The sequence below is a fragment of the Bos grunniens genome, chromosome 10 (assembly GCF_055505025.1).
Source record: "Bos grunniens cultivar Pamir isolate PY7600 chromosome 10, Bosgru_T2T1.0, whole genome shotgun sequence".
NCBI lineage: Eukaryota > Metazoa > Chordata > Mammalia > Artiodactyla > Bovidae > Bos > Bos grunniens.
In genome coordinates this window covers 16,990,434-17,010,704 of record NC_141174.1, presented here as the reverse complement: position 1 = coordinate 17,010,704, position 20,271 = coordinate 16,990,434, and the positions used below count along the sequence as shown (strand labels likewise).

The following is a 20,271-nucleotide window of genomic DNA, read 5'->3' as shown; positions in this document are numbered from 1 at the left end:
AACATTATTGCCACTATAAAGCAGCAAAAGCTTTCAAAGAAGGACTGATATAATGAAAGTTTTAGGAGATAAATCTGGTGGCAGTATCTGGATATATGAAAAGCAGGGATACTGGTTAGAAGGCTATTGACATAATCCACAATTTTATAGTTGAGAGTTCAGAGTTGTGTGGTGGCAGATATAGGAGGTATTTTGAAAGAAGTATCAGCACAACTTGATGACAGACCAGAAAAGACATTAAGTATGTAATTTCAAAACTGTGAGCCCAGATAACTGCAAGGACAGTGGTAATACTGATGAATAAAGGGAACTAGTCTGAAAGAGGTGGTCATGAATATAGTCTTAGATGTCTGAGTTTTGAGGTAAGAACAGTACAACCATCTAGAATACTACTGAGACATCCTGGAACTGGCAGGGAGAGGGGTATCAATCATGAAATTATTATTACAGTCTTTTCATGTTCCATTCTATTATTCCATTTACTTTGGGAGAACTCCTTTAGCTTTCAGACTAAATTGACCCATTTGAGCTCAAGGGGTCAGTTTTTGGTTAACTGTTAAAAGCTGCTAGTTCTTTTGCTATTCCTGGGAATCCATTGATGCTGTTGGTAAAGGTGCTTGCTTTTCTTCTAGGATCATTATGTTCTGAACACTGTATAAATGTAAAATTGCCAGAAGTCCTTTTGCTACCTTATGGAGAAAGCCTGAGAATAAAGTCAAATGGAGGCAAAAAGCTTTAAAAATGAGGTAAAATGCCCATGATGCTGTTAAAACCCCAAGATACTGTTGTGCCTGAAGCCAGCACCACACTGTCAACTCCCCTGTTTGCAGTCACACAGTCTTTCTTTAAGCCAGTTTGAGTTTCGTTCCATTTGTCCTGCAGCCCCAAAGGGCCCCAAGTAATATGGCAGGTATAAATGCATACAGTTTTTACAGTCTGGTATCCTTGAAGCTGAAGAACAGGGAGTGAAGAAGCATCTGCTTTTTCACCAACCATCATGCACAGAAGCCATCATATAATCAATCAGCTTAAAAGTTTCTAAGGGCTCTTGGCCTTGATATGCACAGAACAAGCCACAGCAAGACACGAGGACTGGGAAACAGCAAGTGCCCTGGAGATCAAAAAGTGTTTCTGATGAGATGTGATTTGTTAGACAGACCCCACTTCTAACCTCTAAGAAAACATGTCACTAGCATATAAATGCACTACTTTCTAGCATCTATACAAAATTTAACTCTGTTATTCAAGCCAAGTACAGCATTCAAGAAATGCCTACTCTTGCGCATGCAGAACTCTACCCACTCGCTGACTTTGACTTATATGTGTATGCACCCCAGCAAATGTAGTTTTCATTTCCTCTTCCTGCCAGGAGAGGCCAGGAGAGAAAAAGTTCATACTCTAACTTACTTGGAAGATGCTGCTTAATTCAGGGAAAACACTCTGATTTACTTACCCTTGCTCTCAAAACACACTTCAAACATGTCATAATCTTCAGTGGTAAAGGCAAACTTCCCCTTGGTCGCATCCTCCTTGGAGTACAGAATATGGCCAGCAGAATCTGTAATCTATAAGAAAAAGTAAGTAAGAACAGGTAGCAAATAATACTTGGGAAGAGAACTTATACAAAGTGGAGAAATGGAAGAAAACACTGTCTATAAAAGACAGTCTACTATGATGATATGGTCCAAACACTCCCAAAGACAAGAATTAGATTAGAAGGTGAAACCAAAATACGGTAAATTTCGAACATTCTAACAGTTGATACAGTTGATATAAGTGACTTTATTAGCAAAAGCTCACTTTATAGATTGTAGGCCAGTATCACTTCCTAGAGAGAGATGTGTCACAAAAATACAAGTGGACAATTACCAAAAGAATATACTACAAAAGGAGAAAGATATATGAGGACACATTTCTTGTATAACACAAATCTTGATGTGGTGCAAGTGGAGAGTGGAAATGGGGCCCCTGATACAAGGAGAGACAGAAAAGAAGGCTTGCTGGAGGACAAGTCTGGAAGAGCTGCTCCTGCAAATTTCACGTTAATTATGCCAAGGACTACAGGAGGTGTGGGAAGATGGGTGTGGGGATAAGAAGTTTCTTCTAAAAAAAGACATCTTTGCTTTCCACAAATAACAATTCCTGTCTTCTAAGTTGTTGGCTCTTCTAAGTTTTCCAAACTTAAACTGCCCCATTCCTAGAGAAAGGCCTGTAACACAAGTAGCGGCATATATTGCTAAGTGAATGATCGCAAATAAAGCAAGGGTTTGACACAATATTATGACAGACTGGGTCTCAGGCTTCTTTTCTAGAGCACATGACTGTCTGGGCAGAAGGCACATTTCATTACCTAAGACAGGATGCTACTTGTGATGTGGAACACAAAAGGAGTGGATTCCTTATAATAAACTGGATGTTCTAATGCTGTCTGTAAATCAAGATTTGATTATAGGTGAGATTTTAAATACAAAAACTGAGTAGCATACATATGAGTTTAAGTGTGAAGTCGCTCAGTTGTGTCTGACTCTTTGCAACCCCATGGACTGTAGCCTACCAGGTTCCTCCATCCATGGGATTTTCCAGGCAAGAATACTGGAGTGGGTTGCCATTTCCTTCTTCAGGAGATCTTCCCAACCCAGGGATTGAACCCAGGTCTTCTGCATTATAGGCAGACGCTTTACCGTCTGAGCCACCATTTAATTAAAGCACTTTAATAATATTAGTTATTTTTGAGTAGTGAGATTTCTCTACACTTTTTTTTTTTTGAAATAAGAGTAATGTGATTCAACTTGCAATTTAGAAAGATAAATCTGCTAACACTGTGAAGAGACTCAATACTGTGAACAGACTCAAGAAGGAAGAATACCAGAGATAAGAAGATGAGTTAGGACACTAACCCAGTCATTCAGGTTAGAAATGATAAAGGCTGTGGGTATGGAGAGACAGGGGCCAGATTTGAGAAATTTTAAAAACAGAGAGCCCACAGAACAAGACCAAAAAACGTATGCCCACAAGGATTAAGTAAGCAACATAAACTGAGTTTAATGGGCCAGTACAAGCCCACAAGGTGGCAAACAGCAAGCTCATAAAGGATTCCCGCTTAAACAATAAAAGAACATTTTTAAAATTTACTGTGAAGTTCTTAATTAAACAAAGGTAATATCAAGCCATAAAATCTGTCCATATGACATCAAGGAATAGAAAGTAATAAAGGTCTGTTTCTAGATAACACCTTCTGAAGGAAAAAGGCAAGCCAAAGTTCACAACTTATAAAGTAGGAAAGTGTTAATTGTACATGCACAGTAGCTGATGTCAAGAATATGTGAATACTCACTTCATAAAATAAGTGAGAATACAGGTCCACTGGGAATACAGACTCATTTAGAATTGGATTTTCTTGGACCATTCTAGGTAGTGGTCAGAGAAAACAGGTTCTTGGGCAGGTCCTGCTCCAGAAGCCTGACCCTCTTCCTTTGCCACACATTCAAGATAATACCCCCCGCTTCAAGAGGATCAAGTAGCTTAGGCCCAAACACCAGGCAGATAAAGCAATTAAGAATTCAAGGAACAGAGTTCACCTGGAAGAAGAAACAAATAGGTGCTATCAAACAGAATGAAGGCACTAACAATCAGAACTCAGCAAATGGCATCTGCAAGATAAATCTGGCTCTCAGTTTTCCGGAAGCCAAGATTAAGAAAGAAACAAGTTGGGTTATACATCATTTGTTTACTGATGAAAGCTCACAAATTTATCTTCAGAGATTAATTTTCCTGGAACTAAACGAGAAGAACAATTTATCAGGAAGGTCCTTGTGAAAGGACTGTGACCAATATTAGACTTTCCACTTTCAAACATGGCCTGGCTAAAGATACAAATATTAAGACAACTGAGACGGATCCTTTTAGTGACCCGCCAGAACATCCGCCTGATCTAATGCAGAGGCGGGACCTGAAGGAACTGGGTGAAAGCTCCTGAGCCCCAGGCCTCCACCCTCTAGCACCATCCTAGGTCCTCTGGCTGCCCTGGGAAATCTCAGCCTTAAGAAAAGTTGCAATAAGGCTGGGACTACTTTTGGCCACTTACTGCTGCTGTAAGTGTGTGTGTGTGTGTGTGTGTGTGAATGTCAGGAAAAGATATCTTAAAATAATACTACCCATCCAGATCTTGGGTCCTAATTAGCAATAATTACCTTTTATTCTTCAATAAAAGGCCCCCTTGGAGAAACAGCTGAATCCAGGACTGGGGCAAGAAACACACAAGATGAGCCCGGAACATCTTGTAGTGCCAGGAAGTAGAGAAGCGCTCAAAAACAAACCAAGACAAAAAACGCCAACAGGGTATGTCAAAGGGACACATGAATTGAACGAAAGGACACCCAAAAGCCAGAGCTGAAACAATCTGAGCAACAGAATAAAGTAGTACTGGACTGTAATGCAGAGTATAAAATAAACAGCCATGAATCCATACTGACATAAATGATCAAACAAACAAGCAGGGGAGAAGAGAAAAGTCTCCCGTGAAGAACACTCTCAAATAATTTATGTAGAGTTGTCTCTTAAGGAGGTCGCGCATAACTCCCCACTCAAGTGTGGGCCGTACACAGTGACTTCCTTCCAAAGAGTGTAGTACAGAAGGGGAGGAACTTGAGAAGCCTGACAGACACGACTTCTGCCACATGATCAAGGTCAATACAACAGTGATAATTCATGTTGACAGCATGCTCCCGTATGTTCCATACGATATGACGAAAATGACACTTTACTTTTGTGTTCTTCCTTCCCCAAACCCATAATTCCAGGTTTCATCACTGAGAAAACATCAGATGAACTCTAACAGAGGGGTCTCTTATAACATACTTGACTGCTGCTGCTGCTGCTGCTGCTAAGTCGCTTCAGTCGTGTCCGACTCTGTGCGACCCCATAGACGGCAGCCCACCAGGCTCCCCCGTCCCTGGGATTCTCCAGGCAAGAATACTGGAGTGGGTTGCCATTTCCTTCTCCAATGCATGAAAGTGAAAAATGAAAGTGAAGTTGCTCAGTCGTGTCCGACTCTTAGCGACCCCATGGACTGCAGCCTACCAGGGTCCTCCATCCATGGGATTTTCCAGGCAAGAGTACTGGAGGGGGGTGCCATTGCCTTCACATACTTGACTAGTATGCCTCAAAACTCAAATGGCTGTCAGAAACAAGGAAAATCTGAGAAACTGTAATAATCTAGAGGAGCCCTAAGAAATATGACTAAACGTTACATATCAAGGATGAGATCCTGGAACAGGAAAACAAAACATTGGGTTAAAAACTAAGGAAATCTGAATAAAGTACAGACTTCAGTTAATAATGATGTATAAATACTTGTTCATTCCTGTGACTAATGTACCATACAACAGGGGGAACTGGTTGTGGGGTACCTGGGAACTCCATTATCTTCACTGTTTTTCTGGAAATCTAAAACTGTTCTAAAATAAAAAGCTTATTTTAAAAATACTATTCAGAAGGATGAAGTCAAACACATACACACACATATACCTCCAGAGTCTTTAGAAATTTATAATCAAAGTCAAGCAAGCAAACAAACACTTTCATTTACTTATGTTGTGTGTCAGTTGCTGAGTCGTGTCTGACTCTTTGCAACCCCACGAACTGTACCCGGCAGGCTCCTTTGCCCATGGAACTCTCCAGTCAAGGATACTGGAGTGGGTTGCCATTCCCTTCTTCTGGTATCTTCCCGACCCAGGGATCGAACCCGGGTCTCCTGCCTTGCAGGCAGATTTGCCACTCTCTGAGCCACCAGGATGTATTTAAACACAAACAGGTAATTCAGACAGGTCTATACCTACTCTTGTAAAGTGACATATTGTCTGTGGGGAAGGTGGCAAGGCTGTGTCTTTCTACTGGCACAGTTCACACACTGCTTTCATTTGCTGAATCAGCTCCATACCCCAGCAGTCCAGCTCCATACACCACTCAGGCCATAGCAGCAAAGGGCAATCAACTTGCACCTTGAGTGTAGGTGGTAAAATTTTGAAAATGTAATTTCCTTCATACAGGCTCCTACCCTGCACTGTCTTCCTTAGGTTTATGATCAGTCTGTGGTATAATACTGAGTACACAAAGTGTACAAGTCATTTTAAGGATAAACATCAACCTTGTAGCTTCTGAACAACTAAGGAATTCAGAAACAACCAAGTCCCTATACATTGAACAAAATGAACCAAATGTATAGAACCAAATGAACCCTATAGAATGAACTAAATGAACCCTATACAATGTATAGAGAAGCTCTATACATTGCACAAAAATGAACCAAAACAGAAACACCTACCCTTCTCTCCCTCTGAGAGACAGTAGAGCACAGTAGTTAGACTGAAGGTTCCAGAGTCAAACTGCAAGTTGATATTCAAGTCACAGTTGTGCCACTTACTAGCTGTAAAGCCCTGGGTATGTTCCTTGACCTCTCTGTGCCTCATATGTAAAATAAGGACAAGAGTAAGTACTTCATGAGGTTATTGTTAGAATTAAACATTTAGGTAACTAACCATACTTCCAACCTAAAAGTGCTAACGGATGGCAAACTAGATAAAGTAGTCTACACTGACTAAACCCAGGGATGACTAGGGCCAACATGGTTGTTACATGAAAAAGGAAAAGACAGGTAAACCCAAAGGAAGCTGCAGGAAGATTTAGAAACTGAAGGGATACAAAGTACCTGCCAAAGCAGGTGCTTGGTTTGTTAATGCAGCACTTTAACAAAACATGTTAAAGGGATTCAAGGGATTAGATCTGATAGAGTGCCAGAACTATGAACAGAGGTTCGCGACATTGTACAGGAGGCAGTGATCAAGAAAAAAGTGATCCCCAAGAAAAAAGAAATGCAAAAAGGCAAAATGGTCGTCTGAGGAGGCCTTACAAATAACTTAGAAAAGAAGAGAAGCTAAAGGCAAAGGAGAAAAGGAAAGATACACCCATCTGAATGCAGAGTTCCAAAGAATAGCAAGGAGAGATGAGAAAGTCTTCCTCAGTGATCAATGCAAAGACATAGAGGAAAACAAAAGAATGGGAAAGACTAGAGATCTCTTCAAGAAAATTAGAGATACCAAGGGAACATTTCCAGAGAAGGCGATGGCACCCCACTCCAGTACTCTTGCCTGGAAAATCCCATGGATGGAGGACCCTGGTGGGCTGCAGTCCATGGGGTCGCTAAGAGTCGGACACGACTGAGCGGCTTCACTTTCACTTCTCACTTTCATGCATTGGCGAAGGAAATGGCAACCCACTCCAGTGTTCTTGCCTGGAGAATCCCAAGGACGGGGGAGCCTGGTGGGCTACTGTCTATGGGGTCGCACAGAGCTGGACACAACTGAAGCGACTTAGCAGCAGCAGCAGCAAGGGAATATTTCATGCAAAGATGGGCTCAATAAAGGACAGAAATGGTATGGACCTAACAGATGCAGAAGATACTAAGAAGAGGTGACAAGAATACACAGCACAACTATGCAAAAAAGATCTTCATGACCCAGATAACCATGATTGTGTGATTACTCACCTACAGCCAGACATCCTGGAATTCGAAGTCAAGTGGGCCTTAGGAAGCATCACTACAAACAAAGTTAGTGGAGGTGAAGGAAGTCCAGTTGAGCTATTTCAAATCCTAAAAGATGATGCTATAAAAGTGCTGCACTCAGTATGTCAGCAAATTTGGAAAACTCAGCAGTGGTTACAGGCCTGGAAAAGGTCAGTTTTCATTCCAATCCCAAAGAAAGGCAATGCCACAGAATGTTCAAACTACCGCACAATCGCATGCATCTCACATGCTAGCAAAGTAATGCTCAAAATTCTGCAAGCCAGGTTTCAACAGTACATGAACCATGAACTTCCAGATGTTCAAGTTGGATTTATAAAAGCCAGAGGAACCAGAGATCAAATTGCCAACATCCGCTGGATTACAGAAAAAGCAAGGAAGTTCCAGAAAAACATCTACTTCTGCTTTACTGACTACACTGAGGCCTTTGTGTGGATCACAACAAACTGTGGAAAATTCTTCAAGAGATGGGAATACCAGACCACCTTACCTGCCTCCTGAGAAATCGGTACGCAGGTCAAGAAGCAACAGTTAGAACCAGACATGGAACAAGGGACTGGTCCCAAATTGGGAAAGGAGTACGTCAAGGCTGTCTACTGTCACCCTGCTTATTTAACTTACATGCAGAGTACATCATGACAAATGCTAGGCTGGATGAAGCACAAGCTGGAATCAAGATTGCTGGGAGAAATCAGTAACCTCAGATATGCAGATAACACCACCCTTATGGCAGAAAGTGAAGAACTAGAGAGCCTCTTGATGAAAGTGAAAGAGAAGAGTGAAAAAGTTGGCTTAAAACTCAACAGTCAAAAAACTAAGATCATGGCATGATGGTCCCATCACTTCATGGCAAATAGATGGAGAAACAATGGAAACAATGACAGACTTTATTCTCTTGGGTTCCAAAATCAATGCAGGTGGTGACTGCAGCCATAAAATGAAAAGACACTTGTTCCTTGGAAGAAAAGCTATGACCAACCTAGACAGCATGTTAAAAAGCAGAGATGTTAGTTTGCTGACAAAGGTCCTTCTAGTCAAAGCTATGGTTTTTCCAGTAGTCATGTATGGATGTGAGAGCTGGACTATAAAGAAAGCGGAGAGCCAAAGAATTGATGTTTTTGAACTGTGGTGTTGGGGAAGACTCGAGAGTCCCGTGGACTGCAAGGAAATCAAACCAGTCCGTCCTAAAGGTGATCAGCCTGAATTTTCATTGGAAGGACTGATGCTGAAGCCAAAACTCATTACTTTGGCCAGCTGATGACTCATTGGAAAAAACCCAGATGCTGGCAAAGACTGAGGGCAGGAGGAGAAGGGGACAACAGAGGATGAGATGGTTGGATGGTATCACTGACTGAACGGACATGAGTTTGAGCAAACTCCGGGAGTTGGTGACGGACAGGGAAGCCTGCTGTGATGAAGTCCATGGGGTCACAAAAAGTCGGACACGACTGAGCAACTGAAGTGAACAAAGGAGGTATTCAATGAATCGTTCTAGCTGCTACTAGGCCACAGTAAGAAGTATCAGACGACTTCAGAAATTCCTGCATGTGTTTTACTGATAAGTAATAAACACGAAGGACTCAACAACATTACATTTGGGGGAGGAGAAGAGAGGACTGTGGATGCATATATAATGATCAGAGGTTGCAAGTCCATACGTTTCAGTTTGTAAGAGTTCACGCTGAATCTAAAAGCTGTAGGGTCTATTACTCTAATGGGAGAGAACACCAAATCACGAAGATGCTATAGTATTACACTAGAAAAGTAGTATCAGAAATACTTCCAAGAGGCTATATACAAAGAATATGGATGACTCTGATAGCCTAGCAGCCATATTTAAAACAAATTTACTCTGATCTTTCAAACAAGATTAAGTATGAAGTCTACCAACAGCATCCCTGAAATCAAAGGACATCTAGATTTTACCCAGAACAAAGTCAAACTTAGAAAGCCATAAGCAGCATCTAGCAACACTAAATTCTTTCAAATTTCCAACACAATTCAGCAATGGCATAGCACAGCACAGAAGTGATGTTTAAAGAAGCTTCTGAAGTACTGAAAACTAGACATGGAAAATTTCCAGGCAGTGGTATGATAATGGATAGATGCTCTCTTCCTGATTCCATCAGCATTTACTGTATTAACACAGGCAATACGTCATTATTGACTGGGGGGGTGGGAGTGAGGGGGAGTGCAGGGTAGGCGGGGGAGAAAAAGAGGGAGGAAGGGAAGGGGAATGAGAAGGAAAGACCAGTTGCTGCCCTAACAATACTGCTGCGGGGGTGAAGCCAGATCAAATGTTTTTTTTCATACTGTTCCAAAGTTATTTACGGTAAAAACCTCCAGTGTGACCCTTTCAGGCACAAACAAAGCCTTGTTCTTTCTTAACAACTAGTCCCTTGATTTCCCACAAGTTGTGTCGAACAATGAGGTTGGGGGCACAGGATAAAGCAGATGACATCAACCTCCCTCAAGTCGGAGGCTTGTTTGGGAGCCCAAATTCTGGTCTGTGGCCAGCTGGCTGATTTCACAGAAGGCTCCACTGTCCAGGCTGCGAGGCTGCATATGCATATGGGGGCCACAGCTCAGGATCAACCACCAGTCAGCAACTCACACAAGAAACAGTAAAGAAGCCACTGCAGCCCACTAGATTACCTTTAGAAATCAGTTCCCCTTCCCTAGAAACACGAGAAGTCATCATAAAGACATGATACAGAAATTTCAAATTCTAAGCAGCCCCCTTCTCTAGATCACTTGAAAAGAGAGAAGGCTGTGGACAAATGTCAAATGAGAAAGGTTTAAATGAAGTAATGTTGTTTAACTTTTATGGAGATAGAAACACACAATCAGGTTTTAATTTAAATCTAGAAATTAGTATATAACACATAAAATAAACTAGATTTTAATATCATTACATTTTAATGTACCAATCAGCTTTCTGTACTAAACCATCTATTTCTTGATCTGTTTCTAATCCACTGGATAACAGTCACATCAAATGTAAATTTGAGAAAGATGTATTTTTCTTAAGAGAAAAAGATCAGCCCTCAGCATAGACAACAGTAATCATGAGCTGAAGCGTTAACTACTCCAAATAAAATCAATTAAATGTGTAGCGCACATGAGTGCGCATACATTCGCGCGCGTGCGCACACACACACGATCTTTTCATACAGCTTTTAGTGGTGGAAAAAATTATAGACCAATGGTTTCCCAACGGCCAAGGTTCTTCTTGATCATTTTTAGGGTTAAATTGTGATAGGCCTATGACTCAACGCTGAACTTTCCAAATGATCTTGTTTGGCTTTCTCATCTGTAAGCTAGCTGGGAAACACTGGGACCATATCTGAGTGTAATAGCCAAATAAAAAATAATCTCATTTGGCAAAATGAATTATTAATAGCAACAGCACTCTTGAAGAATGACAATAAGAAAAAAGTTAGACCAATTGGATTATTTGGAAGAAGCTAAAAATGTATAAGTGACCTAAATTATTACCATCAGGCTTTTCTTTCTTTTCTGGTGATGATTATGACATCTCCTCACAACTGCTTTCTCTTTTTTCTGTAATATATTTCCAAAGTATAAATCACCCTTAGGCAATAACTCATCTCATCCCCTAAAATTAATTCACCCTCCAATTTTCACTATTAACACGGATTCCAAAGAACAACGGATACTGGAATCTCCATCTTTATGAAAATGTCTATGAAAATGTGGTTTGTAACTCACAGATTCTGAGTCCCTACAACAGGCTTTTATTGTGGACCTGAAGTATGAGAAAACTTCTATGTTCACTCTGCAGAATGGGCTGGTATTTCCTGCTTGAATTCTGTGCAGCAATCTTTAAATCTGAAACTATTTAGCCTGATTTAGCCTCATTTTATGAAACAAGTAGGGAAGGAATAACCTCAATTGGAAATCTCAACAGAAAACACATCCCAATATGGGCCTGAAGGAGAAATCTTTGCAACATAGTTCCACCCATCATTTCAATCCACTTCTCTCTCTGTTCAGAAAGGCCTTGGCTGGGGCTTCCCTGGTAGCTCAGTGGTAAAGACTCTGTCTGCCAACTGAGGAGACACAGGTTTGATGCCTGATCTGGGAAGATTCCCGCATGCTACCAAGCAACTTAAGCCCATGGGCCACAACTATTGAGCCTGTGCTCTAGAGCCTGGGAGCTGCAACTACTGAAGCCCGTGTGTCCTAGAGTCAGTGAAGCCACTGCAAACCAGAGGCCTGCTCACCGTAACCAGAGAGTAGCCCCAACTCCATGACTGGAGAAAAGACCCAGAACAATTGAAAATTAATTAATTAAATTAAAAAAAAAAAAAGAAAGGCCTTGGCTGGCCACTCAAATACATTTTACCCTATTAACCACTCCTTACCACCTATTGCTTGATTTTCATTATAATCCTTATTACTACCTGAGATTTGTCTGTATTTTTTTAAACTTGTATTTTGTCTTTGTTCTCACTAGAGGTCAAGGACCTGTCTGCTATGCATGCCTATAATCCCAGCTATGTCTGGCATTTGTACTAAGTATTAAATAAATATTTACTGAATGAATGGGAAAATCACAAAACCTCAGAATTACTCATTAAAATGCTCTTTATCTGTCACTGTAATGACACAGGGAGAGGAAGTCAGATAGGCAATTCAATTTTCATTTACTAGAGAGAAAAGCAAAGTACTAATATCTATGGCCCACTGCAATAAGCCCTGCACAATAAAGAGATCATTCCATTAGCCCTTCTAATAATTCTACGAACACTATCATCCCCATCTTACATATAAGAGACTCAAAGAGAAAGGTTAAGTAATTCCCCTAAGACCATACCCCCTTTAAATGGTGGAGCTGATGGGATCTGAATCCAAATCTGTCTGACTCCAGACCCAAGCTCAATAAGACTAAAATATGTAACTCAGTTGTACAATAATGCCTACACAGTAGGCATGACATTACTTTCCATTACTGGGGAAGCACACAGGAGAGGTGTACAGGCAAAGACTGGTCCCCATTAAGAGAACACTGTGCTCAAAGAACTGCAAGGTATTCAGAATGGCTACAGTGAGGAGTAGGAGGAGACAAGTGAAGAGGAAAAGATCAGAGATGAGATTAGGACAGTGCCAATTCATTTGTTCATTCATTCCTTAGGCTGAAGTCCTACTTTGTACCATCCACTGTATTCATTTCAGTTCAGTTGCTCAGTCGTGTCCAACTCTCTGCGACCCCATGAATCGCAGCACACCAGGCCTCCCTGTCCATCACCAACTCCCAGAGTCCACCCAAACTCATGTGCATCGAGTCGGTAATGCCATCCAGCCATCTCATTCTCTGTCGTCCCCTTTTCCTCCTGCCCCTCAATCCCTCCCAGCATCACGGTCTTTTCCAATGAGTCAACTCTTCGCATGAGGTGGCCAAAGTACTGGAGTTTCAGCCTCAGCATCAGTCCTTCCAATGAACACCCAGGACTGATCTCCTTGGATGGACTGGTTGGATCTCCTTGCAGTCCAAGGGACTCTCAAGAGTCTTCTCCAACAGTTCAAAAGCATCAATTCTTCAGCACTCAGCTTTCTTCATAGTCCAACTCTCACATCCATACATGACTATGGAAAAACCATAGCCTTGACTAGATGGACCTTTGTTGGCAAAGTAGTATCTCTGCTTTTGAATATGCTATCTAGGTTGGTCATAACTTTCTTTCCAAGGAGTAAGTGTCTTTTAATTTCATGGCTGCAATCACCATCTGCAGTGATTTTGGAGCCCAGAAAAATAAAGTCTGACACTGTTTCCACTGTTTCCCCATCTATTTCCCATGACATGATGGGACTGGATGCCATGATCTTTGTTTTCTGAATGTTGAGCTTTAAGCCAACTTTTTCACTCTCCTCTTTCACTTTCATCAAGAGGCTCTTTAGTTCTTTTTCACTTTCTGCCATAAGGGTGGTGTCATCTGCATATCTGAGGTTATTGGTATTTCTCCCGGCAATCTTGATTCCAGCTTGTGTTCCTTCCAGTCCAGCGTTTCTCATGATGTACTCTGCATAGAAGTTAAATAAGCAGGGTGGCAATATACAGCCTTGACGTACTCCTTTTCCTATTTGGAACCAGTCTGTTGTTCCATGTCCAGTTATAACTGTGGCTTCCTGAACTGCATACAGATTTCTCAAGAGGCAGGTCAGGTGGTCTGGTATTCCCGCCTCTTTTAGAATTTTCCACAGTGTGTTGTGATCCACACAGTCAAAGGCTTTGGCATAGTCAATAAAGCAGAAATAGATGTTTTTCTGGAACTCTCTTGCTTTTTCCACGATCCAGCAGATGTTGGCAATCTGATCTCTGGTTCCTCTGCCTTTTCTAAAACCAGCTTGAACATCTGGAAGTTCACAGTTCACGTATTGCTGAAGCCTGGCTTGGAGAATTTTGAGCATTATTTTACTAGCGTGTGAGATGAGTGCAATTGGGCAGTAGTTTGAGCATTCTTTGGCATTGCCTTTCTTTGGGATTGGAATGAAAACTGCCCTTTTCCAGTCCTGTGGCCACTGCTGAATTTTCCAAATTTGTTGGCATATTGAGTGCAGCACTTTCACAGCATCATCTTTCAGGATTTGAAATAGCTCAACTGGAATTCCATCACCTCCACTCTGTTCATAGTGATGCTTTCTAAGGCCCACTTGACTTCACCTTCCAGGATGTCTGTATTAGACACAAGCATTTCAATGACGATTCAGACACAGGCTCTGCTCAAGCTTAAAGTCTACCTGAGGAGATGGGTAAACACTGAACTACAAGGTAGAGTGATGTATGGTGACACTCATGTATTCACTGGACGTTAAGGTGCTCTGTGACAGGAGGATGATGAATGAGACAGGTTTATCAAGATACTACATTCACAAAGATCCTTCTAAGAGAGACTGTCTCAATCAGGGCAATAGCTAAATGCCAAGCCCAGGTGACCAACTTTTGCAGAAAGTATCCATTTCTCCAAACCGTGGCTGCTTAAATCAGGGGTGGATATATGACCAAAAGGAAGATAATTAACAGGCTGTCTGGAGACCTAGAATATGGCCTGGGACATAAAAAGAAGCTGAACCACTCAGATCCTTGCACACTGGAGTTGCACCTCAGAAGGTAAAAAGATGCATAGAGAGAATTCTTGAGGCAGAGTCTGGGCAGTGAGTGGTCAAACTTTAAGAGAAAGCAGAACTAAGTGGACAGAGGCTATGAAAAAGTTTGCAAATTGTGCTAAGGAGTGTGATCAAGCTCACATATAGGTTCTGCAGCCTGCACAATATATTAAACTTTTAAAAATGACACCTGACTTATGGTCTCTAAAATACCATGCCTCACAAAAAGGAACCACAACTTCTTGGAGGAACAGCTGCATGCAAGTCAGGGGTTCGACATACAAAAGATGAGCCAAGGGTACCACCTAGCTATTCCACAAAAGAGGGAAGCCATCAAAGTCCAACAGGATTGGGTCAAAAAGATACAGGAGCCAAAGGGACAAGTGTACATAAAGAATGACTGCAACGGACTAAAACAAGCACTCCAAAAATGGAAGTAGACGACAATCAAAAATGACCTCAGTATAATACTTAAAACAACAACAGCCTTCTTCAGACTACAGTGGAAATGACAAGAGCAACAACTACTTGCTGTGAAAACCAACAAGAAAAAGGAATGAACTCTGCACTAAGCCCAACTTTCGTTCCTGAATTATAAATTTTAGAGTAACCAAATGGCTTTAAGTGATGCATTTCTTAGGAGTAATTCCAGCTAGTAAACATGAAATGAACAATTAGAAAATCATCATTTCACAATCTTAATGAAACAATATACCCATATAAATCATCAATAGCTTCACAAGTTAAAGATTAATTGGCAGCTTTGCATTAGAGGCTCCAGGCTGTTACCAACTTCGTAGGCAGGATAATGTTCCCAACCCCCAAGAGATGTCCATATCCTTATTTCCAGAACTTGTGAATGTGTGATTCTACGTGGCAAAAAGGGGTTTGCAGATGTGAATTAAATTAAGGGTCCTTATAAGGGAAAGAAAGAAGTAGGAGAGTCAGAGGAGATGAGATGATAGAAGCTGAGAAGGGAGAGAGGTTTGGGTGGGAGAAAGGAAGAGAAAGTTTTGGAGATACCATGCTTCTGGCTTTGAAGATGGAGGAAGGGGTCACCAGTCAAAGAGTGCAGGTGGCCTCTAGAAGTTGGAAATGGCAAGTAAATGGATTCTCCCCTAGAGCCTGCAGAAGGAACACAGTACTGTTGACACCTTGATTTTAGGACTTCTGAACTCTAGAACTGAAAGATAAATGTGTGCAGTGAGCCACCAGTGAAAGTCACTCAGTTGTGTCCAATTCTTTGTGACCCCATGGACTCTCCAGGCCAGAATAATGGAGTGGGTAGCCTTTCCCTTCTCCAGGGTATCTTCCCAACCCAGGGATCAAACCCAGGTGTCCCACATTGCAGGCGGATTCTTTACCAGCTGAGCCACAAGGGAAGCCCAAGAATACTGGAGTGGGTAGCCTATCCCTTTCTCCAGTGGATCTTCCTGACCCAGGAATAGAACCAGGCTCTCCTGCATTGCAGGTGGATTCTTTACCAGCTGAACTACCAGTGAGCCACTAAGTCCATGATAATTTGTTTAGAGCAGCAGTTGGACTTTAATACACACACTGAATCTACTGATCTACCTTAGCAGCACTGAGGGGCACAAAAGTGCTGTGTGCAGTGCCATGATGTCACATGAAGCACACACCACCACTTGTGAAGTAGCCTCACATAAACCCGAATCTAGTTACCTATTTATAGTTGATTACTTTTACAAGAACATGGGGGACAGACTCGTCAAATGACACCTCAAGGAAGCAGAGACAGACCTACAATGTAGGACATGATTTAAGGACCACTGACCCCAACAATATAATTTCAAGCATATAAAAAAAAGGGAGCTGGGGAAGAGAGAGTGAAACTATTGTAGATTAAAGAGACTTGAGAGATACAACAAATTAATTTTAAATAGCTATTTTTGAGACAAGTGGAGAAATTTGAGTATGAAGTGGGTAGGTGGCTCAGCGATAAAGAATCCGCCTGCCAATGCAGGAGATGTGGGTTTGATCCCTGACTTGGGAAGATCCCCTGGAGGAAGAAATGGCAACCTACTCCAGAATTCTCACCTGGGAAAGCCCATGGACATAAAAGTCTAGAGTGCTACAGTACATGGGGTCACAAGAGAGTCAGATACAATTTAGTGACTAAACATCAATCAATCATTAGACAGCATTAAGGAATCATTGTTAACTTTGCAAGGCAGGAAAACAGCCACATAACATTGTGATTAAGTTCATATTTTTAAAGAGATTCATCCTGAAGTATGAAAGACTGAAACACCATGATACTCAGACTTTAGTTTAAAACGACTCAGCATAAAATGAGAAGGGAGAAGCAGTTAAGATGAAATAAGTGTGACACGATTCCGATAATCTGGGTAATGTGTACACATGGTGGACAGACTGTACTCTTCTCTATAAAAAAACAAATGCCAAGACCAACTTGAATTAGTTGGTGATATTTTAAAATCAAGAGCTTTCGCTTAAAAATCTGGATTTCTAACTTCATTTGAAAAACCAGATGTGGCAACAGGTCCACATCAAGAGATAAGTACTGACTATTCCAAACTGACAGTTTCCACTACTCCCAGTTATCCCTCATTTATCAATCATGGCTGCCGTTTTTCTTATAGCTGGCCCAATTCATTCATTTTTGTTACCTACTTGGCATCCAGGAGAAGGACCTCAGAGGTAGTCTGAGTCAGCTGGCCAGTAGCAAGAGAACAGAGCAGACAGAGGATGAGACGGTTGGATGGCATCACCGACTCAATGGACGTGAGTCTGAGAAAACTCTGGAGGATGGTGAAAGACGCCAGGGAGGCCTGGTGTGCAGCAGTTCATGGGGTTGCAGAGTCGGGCCCGACTTAGAAATAAACAACCACAAAGCAAGAGAACAGAGCAGACGTGGGGAGAGCAAGTGTGTGATGATAAAATGGTAGCATGTAGATACAGATTCCTGCTGCCAAGGTCCCTTCAGCAGCCTTGGATGTAAATGTAATTCCTGTAAGAACCTGCTATATTATATGCTTCCTGTATTAAGTGCTTACTAGAAGCAAGGCAGTATGCTTGACATTCAGAAAAAAATGAACACGAAAATAACAACTGCCCTCACGATACTAATAGTTTAATGAGGAAGACAAGACATAATACTAGTTACACTGTAAGATGAAAATAAACTGAGTTTAGGGTACTGTTCAGGGTGGCTCATATATAAAATGCAAAGGGGAGTGATAACAAAGTACGTAAAGCTTCAGGAACAGATCATGAAGAGTGCTACAGAGTATGTTGGAAAATTTCAACTTTACCAGGTAAAGAATAGTTAAGGTTTTAAATCGTAAGTACAAATCAGAGGAGCAACACTAGAGATGAGAGTAAACTCTCTTTCATTGCTCAAATTCTTTGATACTATGCCCTACACCCTTTGACGAGCCAGAAGCAGGACCCCCAAAATACTGTATCTAAGCCTATAAAATTATGCCATCATTTCTTTCTTGGCCAGAGAGAAGTTTGGGGCCTGAAGAGAATAACAAAAGTCTGGGTCATGGTGCAACAGTGGTGAAAATAGTTTTTACCTCTCAAAGTTTAAATAATCTGCATCTGTTAACCACTGTGCATACTCAGTCGCTTTAGTCATGCCCAACTCTTTGTGACTGTAGGCCCCGCCAGGCTCCTCTGTCCACACAAGAATACTGCAGTGAGTTGCCATGCCCTTCTCCAGGAAATCTTCCTGACCCAGGGATCCAACCCTCATTTCCAGAGTCTCCTACACTGCAGGTGGATTCTTTACCCTTTGACCCACCAAGGAGGCCATCTGTTACCACTAATGGGTTCCAATACTTACAAATAAAACTATGATTTTATTACACCCAAAGCTCTAATTTAGTGTAAAAATGTTTCTTCCTGTCTGGGTTCAAGACCCCTCCTGTTAAAAACAAAAACCAGGTGCTTATAGTGAATGAATAAAATTACCTAAAATGCAATCAAATATTGACAGATATTGAACACATGAACGCTTCGAAGATCAGGTCTGGTCATCCCAAATCAATATTGGACCAAACTGGCACTACAGTAATACTTGTCACCATCCAAGAGTATCACTGAAATTTACAGAAAACTTGGCCAAGCCCAGACTCTGGGGAACCAGAAAGGAAAGGACTAGAGACTGAGACCGTTTTGTCACCAAAAATCGACTTTAATCAATCACAGGAATGACAAATAAAAGACACGGTGAGAATAAGATTGCAGCAGTTTTCTGTCACCTTACTTAACTCCCAACCTAAGAATCCACTTCAGCTCTGACACCAGCTCTATTACCTTTCTGAGCCTCCGTTTTATCATGTGTAAAATGAGGCTAAACAGTACTTAGTTCATAGGGTAATGTACGAACTAAATGCTAATATGTGTACAGCAGCACGGGACCTGAACACAGCTGATGCTCAAGAAATAACAGCTTTTTATTATTCACAGTAAATCTGATTCCATTATTTTCCTGCAGGTATCAATGTCTTATGATGATGATCCCCACAAATAATCAGCCTCCAAAGACTTCTTTGAAGACCCCTAGTTACCAGTTCAAGGTACCTAAAACCAAAACAGGAACAAGACCACAAGGACCCAAAGTCAAGGCCGCGGCCGCTCAGCGGTCACCACATCCGCCAAGGCCCTGGCGGGCCCCCTAAAGGGTTCCCGGCTTCGGTGCGCGGTTCCCAGTCCCGCCCCGCGACCGCCAACGAGCGGGGTGAGGGGGCGGTCTCGACGGCGCGCCCTTCGCGCTCCGCGCGGCCAGGCCGGCCCTCCAGACCTCCGCCCGCCCGACTCCCCGATCCTCGGCCACCTCGCCGGCGCCTGCGGTCTCCCCTCCCCGCCCCGCCCCGCGCCGCACCTTGAGATGGGTGCGCAGGCCGCCGGCGCCCCCAGACTGGTCGGTGATCTCGTACGCGCCCGTCACCAGCAGGTCCTTGTGGATCTCCTCGCGGAGGCACTTGCGGGAGTTAACGGGCAGGTGGAAGGAGATGGCGACGACCGAGCTGGGGCCCAGCAGGAGTAGCAGCAGCAACGCGAACGGGCAAGGGCCACGCTGAGCCTGTGGGCCTGAGGAGCCAGACATGGTGCCGGAGACTGTTCGCCGCCCTGGGCCTCGATCGCGCCGGAACCGGGAGGGCCCACGGAACTCACCTCTGACCTTCTCAAAGTCGCCGGCGCCATTTTGGAGACTGGCAAATAGACTGGGGAGGGGGGAATGTATTAGTAAACCTTTATAAAGTGAAGAAGGGATATGATACTACGTCATGCCCACAAATTAAAACGGTTAAATGAGATTTTTCTAGGGGTTTCCAGGAAAAGTTTCGTTTTTATTAAGCTCAGTGCCTGCTCAGTCGGCCATAGCAAGTACGGGCAGCTCAGGAAGTAATTTTCTTTTAATTTCCGGAAGTAGCGCCCGCGATGTTTAAGGTCGGTGATACCATAGCAACCAAGCCCCAATAGGAAACAGCCACACTGCCTATCGCTGGGCCCGCCCACCGACCACCGCGGACAGGCTGTGGGGCGGCCCTAGCACCCTGGTGACAGTTGGG

The 20,271-nt window shown here is 42.5% G+C and overlaps 1 protein-coding gene across 1 annotated transcript in view; it reads right to left on the bottom strand.

The window, feature by feature from the left end:
• The window catches only part of TMED10 (transmembrane p24 trafficking protein 10), a 34,761-nt gene extending 14,920 nt beyond the window's left edge, over nt 1-19,841 (bottom strand). The window contains exons 1-2 of the mRNA XM_086319626.1: nt 19,581-19,841; nt 1,454-1,565 (exon numbers count right to left, since the gene is read on the bottom strand). Coding sequence (XP_086175752.1) covers nt 1,454-1,565; nt 19,581-19,805 — 337 coding nt within the window. The 5' untranslated portion in view covers nt 19,806-19,841. The remainder of the gene's footprint in view (nt 1-1,453; nt 1,566-19,580) is intronic.
• Nucleotides 19,842-20,271: the final 430 nt, after the last annotated feature.